This window comes from Seriola lalandi, unplaced genomic scaffold, assembly GCF_002814215.2.
Source record: "Seriola lalandi dorsalis isolate HSWRI2012SDOR001 ecotype SW California unplaced genomic scaffold, Sedor1 jcf7180002054313, whole genome shotgun sequence".
Classification (NCBI taxonomy): domain Eukaryota; kingdom Metazoa; phylum Chordata; class Actinopteri; order Carangiformes; family Carangidae; genus Seriola; species Seriola lalandi.
This window is the reverse complement of record NW_019524866.1, coordinates 402,149-407,856: the sequence shown is the minus strand read 5'-3', so window position 1 is coordinate 407,856 and position 5,708 is coordinate 402,149. Positions and strand designations below refer to the sequence as shown.

Genomic DNA, 5,708 nt, shown 5'->3' with positions numbered 1-5,708 from the left:
TTTTATAAATTCACTTATTTTCTTCTTTTTTTTGTTGTCTGCAGGGAAAGCTGTCAGGATGAAACAGTTATGGTCTGTGAGCTGTAGAGCTGCCTCAGTAAGGGAAAGAGAGAGTGTGTATGGTAAAATGAAAGTCACTCATGTTTTTATTTAACCATGTTTTCAGGAGCTCATACTGTACCTCAGAGTTAATGAAAACAGCTTTGTGACTTTGCACATGACACACAACACTCCCATCACTTTGTCGCACACAAGAAACCAAATCTTTAAACACATCAGGTAGTGTTTCCATAATGTAGATTTATTAGAATATTCAGAGTAGTGCTATAACTTCTCATTCACTAGAGCATCTGTCGATTCATAGTTTTCATGGACATGTTGGTCTGTGAGACAGATACTCTGCAATGAAATAAATCTGTAAAGCAACGTCAGGGAAATAAACAAAGGGCTACCTAATATTTATATTACTAATTACAGAATTTACAGTCACACAATTTTATGGAGCAGTTGAAAGAAATATGTGGGTTTCTCACAGATATAATAAAAAATATTAATAAATACATGTTTTTTTCCCTTCTAGAGTAAACCCTCCCAAAAGAAAAACAGCTCTTAAATCAGTGTTGTTTCAGTGATTTGCAACAAAATGAAATCTAGATAATTCACAAGCAACTTTGCAACGTGAAAGAAAGTAGAAACGGCTGCTTTTTTTTTTTTTTGTCTTTTTGCAAAAAAAAAAAAACGAGGGTAGACAAAAACCAGGATATTAGAAAACTCTTTTTCTCTGTATATTGCCAGCATTAGACTGGCTTGTGTCATGTTTCTGAGAAAGATTGTCCCGTATTTGTCGGCTGCAGGAGGGCTAATGAAACTGGGCTGAAAAAGTGATGAAGGAGTCAGAGTGGGTGATGAGTTGTAAGTCCGCTTCACAGACTGAAGCACTGCCTGCAGAACAGACTCATTCATTCCCATCAATCCAGCAGGAGAATCAAAAAACTCTTCAGTCTGTGATGACATGAGAAACGAGTTGCAGTACAATGATACCAACTCTACACTTGAATTGTAATTAGACTGACAGATTTTTAGGCTACACCCTGTGTATAACTACAGATCTTCACCTTTCGCCACCCGTACAACAGGGCAGGAAACTGCAGTAAATATGAACTGAAAACAGAGACAAGTTCTCCATCTCTTTCCCTTGCTGAGTCTTAACAAAGTGCCCACTGTTTGACAGAGAAAGGCATGATGGGACCAAAAAGCCTTGGGGAGGGGTCACAATGAGAATGCAAGTGGGGGAGTCAGGATTTGATACAGTAAAGAAGAAGGAGGGGATGAATTGAACTGGGGAGGTGTCTTGTCTGGACCCGGCTGCTCTAATTGGATTTTGGGTCGCCCCGTTTTGCTCGGCAAAGAGATTTAGGGGGACCCTGTTCCTTCTGGTGGGATGTCTGTGTGTCAGGGGGCTTAGAGGAAGTTGTGCTTGAGGGTAAAAGTTTGTTTGTTTTGTTTCTTCAGCAGAGACCGGAGTGTGATGTTTAGATTTCTGCTTTAAACCTGTACCTGACCCCCATGCTCATCAGAGCATAGCACGCTGCTGTGGCTGTCCAAGTGTTCAACAGGGCGTGTTGCAATGCAGTGAGTGTGGGAATGTGAGTGTGCAAGAAAGGCAGGACAGAAGGGCAGAGAGTGTGTTTAAAAGATGTGTGTATGAGTCAAAGACATTTCACATGAAATTGGGCTGGACACACAAATGTTCTTTTGACACTGTGAAGGTTTTAGTCAGGTAACAGTTTAAGGACCTGTACATGAAGAGTTTTACATCATTAAATAGAGGTGACAACACTGTCTTCTAGTTTTATCTGAGGAAGTGATTTCTGGTCGAACTGTACGAGCAGCTCTAATTTGAGGATGAGGGTGAAAAGTTTAAGTCATTGCAGGAGGGAACCTGTCCATGTGCAGGTGGAGTTTTGCAGGTATAATGTGCACAGTTGCATAATATTTTAGGGAGAAAGATGGTGACCAGACTTTTGACTTTATTGTCTGAGTTATGAATCAGTTTGACAGGATAGTTTTTTTGAGAAGAACCGAGGGCCTCACTGAACCACAGCCGAGTACACCAGTGAATTCAGCGTTATAATGGGGAAGTCCTGACTCTCTCATCAAAAGCTAGAAACTCCTCACTGTTCCAGTAGACCACATAATGTCTGTTTCTCTTTTTCTCTTCCTCTGTGCTTCAGAACAGGTTTGTCTTGATGGTGGGATTGGGTTTTCTGTGGAAGGAGGACAGGACTCCGGCAAAGGGCCCGGTCATACTGTCCGCCGGCTGCCAGGCCTTCAGAATCTCCTGAGTCTGGGCAGCAGGCTGAGCCACGGCTGGGTTGGACGGCCCCAGGCTGGACCAGCTGGGCGGCTTCAGCCCCTGGAGGATCGGAGAGCTGGAGGTGTTGGTATAGCCACTGTTGGCAGGAGCCGGGCTGGGGCTCAGGCTGGCAGGGCTGCCCAAGTTTCCATTGGCCGAGCCCGGCAGGGAAGCCGTGCTGTCAGGTGTGGGGCTGCAGGTGGATTCTTTGGACTCATCATCATCTGATGAAGATCTCGGCTCTCCGCCCTTCTTCCCTCCAGAGCTGCTGCTCGAGGTGCTGCCCGTGTTGCCACCAGAGTTGTTGGCTTTGGCGTTGGCTGCACGTTCCTGTTTACGAAACTTGGCACGCCTGTTCTGAAACCACACCTGTTAAACACAGACAGAGGTACAATTAATATTTGATCAAAGATAGATACATAGATACATATAGATAGACGGTCCTAAACTGTGAGATTGCAGATAAATTATATCTCATATTCTGATTTTCAGAGGTTGACACTGATTCAGACAGTGTGCTTTCCCAAAATGAAAATGTTAGGAATAAAACATAAAAAGGCAGAAGAATAAGAGCGTGTTCCTCTCACCTGTACCCGGGCCTCGGTCAGGTCTATCTTCAGAGCCAGCTCCTCTCGGGTGTAGATATCCGGGTAGTGTGTCTCGGCAAAGACCCGCTCCAGCTCCTTCAACTGGGAGCTGGTGAAGGTGGTCCTGATGCGCCGCTGCTTCCGCTTCTCGTTCAGGCCAGAGGGGTCCGAGAAAAACTTGTAAGGAACTAAGGAAAGAAAATGAGATCTGTTTAGTGGTCTAAAAGCAAAATGTATAAAGGATTGACCGAGACTTTAAAAGAGCAAAGGCCGTATGAAAACGCAGAGAGGCCTTGCGTAAATGCAGCAGGAACCGTAACTTTTGGGATTTTTTAAAACAGAACATAACATTTAAATGACATTTGCAGGAAATCTTTCACAGATCGATAAACGATAATCAGCTTTTTTTGCCATTCAACAAACGTAACTGCACAATAGTTAGGGGTTTGATTAATTGCCTGATAAAATGATCGTATTGTGTCCAGAGCCAATCAGAAATGACAATGGAATAAAAAATTTGGCCAAACCAAACGTGACATCGTGAGATACAGGCTGGAGGCCTAACAGGCCAGAGTTATAAGGAAATTGTGAGGTATCGCCTTTTTTCAGGCATCACACGGCTGCTACACAAATCTGGATGAATTTCACCTCTTTCATTTTTATTTAACTTAAAAACATTTATTTTGTTTAAAATGTTAAGAGTGTTTTTGGCCCTTGAAATAGCCCACCATGAAAAAATAATAATTTATCCCAATTACTCAAATTAGTTATAACTTTCAAATATAGGCCTAATTAGTTTGTTATTTAAAGAATTTATAAAATGTTTTGTTATAAAATATATAGCCTACATTTTCTGTCGTAGTTTAGTCAGCCTAATCAGAATTGCAGTGTTTTATTTTGAAAAGAAATTATAGAAATGTCACAATATACAAAACAGTAGGCCTATTTTAGTTGCGTGTAAACCTGTTTAAATCCACACAAACTCAGTCAGAAAGGAACAGCCTCAAGAAAAGCCCCCGAATGAAATGGATAATGAGCTTTAAAATCAAAAATTTTAATTATTCTTAAATTTTATTTAAATGGAAATTTTACTTAAATTTAAGAATAGGACGCAATTATGCTTGCAGGAAAATAAAGAATGATTGCCCACCCACACAATGATTGCTACAGTTTGTTTGTTAGGTGGGCCTAGGAATGGCCAACAGGTTTGTGTGTGTGTAGGTGTGTGACATTCGGCAAGCTGTCAAACTTGCATTTTTGAGGCGATATTTATTAGTATTATTATCAGGCTATAATAATAAAAATTATTATTATTAGTAGTAGTGGTAGTGGTAATAATAGTATAGTATAAGCCTATATAATAGTCTTCTGACTTACTGCAGATTGAGTTGTTTAAAGTGTTTATTAACCTTTAAAAATCTCCTCTTTTGACATCATTATTAAAAAGATATAATAACATTAATATATAATGCATTACACTGATTAAACATGAAGTTGTCTCCATAAATTATTTTTTGCAGTGATTTAATTCTTAATATGGAATGAAGTCGACTATTATTAAATCAATGTAAAACAATCTAGGCCTTACATTTGTGTGGTTAGATCACCTTTTATGAAAGATAGAGTTGACAATTAAATATTTTCTTTAGAAGCTGCGTTTCGACTTATTTTTTCTTTCTTTGTTTTTTTAAATAATTATTTACCTAATGACCAAGATTTCCCACATCATATAACCTAGACCTTCAGATTATATATGATATATATATGGTTCATTTACCTGAGGAGTAAGGCGTGGGCTGGTGCTCCCGCAGGGCTCCCAGGGTGCAGCTGGCCGTGCTGAGCGGAGTGCAGCCCGGGTTGGAGAAGGGTCCGCTCCGGATCGGGTTGTACTGGAAGGAGCTGGCCTGGCTGCAGGAGCTGAAGTCCGCGTAGGCCGACGCTTCCATGGCCGCCATGCAGGAGTCATAGGAGTTCAGGTAGGAGTAATCCATCTTATACATGGAGGTCAGCCGGTGCAAACACCGGTCTGCAAACACGAAGAGGAGGTAAACTCTGAGTCAGAGCGTCTTCAGGTGTTTCTGCCGCTGCGTTTTATTTTAGCAGATAGACTGGATGTTGTTCAAACTAGTCGAAGATGTTCAGAGCTGGTCTGTCTCTCCAGTATGTCCAAGGACTGTAGGTTGGTTGGTCTCTCCAAAACTCCTGTCAGCTGTGTGGTTTATGTGTCACTGTCACGCAGCTGTTTTTCGTTTTTCACAGTAAATAATCCAGACTTTTTCTCTTTTCTCTCTACAGTTTCACTCTACTCCTTCACTTTCTCCTGGTTTGCTCTCTGTGTCCGTCTCTTCTTCTTCTGTTCCCTGGACTGCAGTTCGCTCTGTGCTCGTGCTCCGTTTGACAGCGCGCTGCGACTCGCGCAGTGTTTATAATAAACTTGGCAGAGCGCGAGACAATAGCGAGGCGGTGGTCTAGTTTCCATGACAATGCCACCAGTGAGTGAGCGTGGACACGGACAGCCCCCCTCCCTCTCCCACCGCTTACTGCACCGCCCACGCGCACCAGAGCCTCACGAGCTCGCAGGTGTCAGCAGTTAAATAATCAGTATAAAAACCAACGATTCCTTCATTTAAATCAGTTGCTTCCTTTATAGGACGTTTCAAATTCTGGTGAGTTCAGTCTTCCATCTCAGCCGAAACATGAATACAATTAAGTGCCACTGTTTCATATCAATAAACTGCGTTTATGACGACATTAATCAACTCATA

At 41.8% G+C, this 5,708-nt stretch overlaps 1 protein-coding gene across 1 annotated transcript; it reads right to left on the bottom strand.

Moving 5' to 3' along the window:
- Positions 1-280: 280 nt before the first annotated feature.
- On the bottom strand, positions 281-5,349 carry phox2a (paired like homeobox 2A). Its single transcript, XM_023406622.1, has 3 exons — positions 4,721-5,349; positions 2,944-3,131; positions 281-2,725 (listed from the first exon to the last, which is right to left on the bottom strand). The coding sequence occupies exons 1-3, from the start codon at positions 4,941-4,943 to the stop codon at positions 2,231-2,233; spliced, it is 906 nt and encodes a 301-aa protein (XP_023262390.1). The 5' UTR covers positions 4,944-5,349; the 3' UTR covers positions 281-2,230.
- Positions 5,350-5,708: the final 359 nt, after the last annotated feature.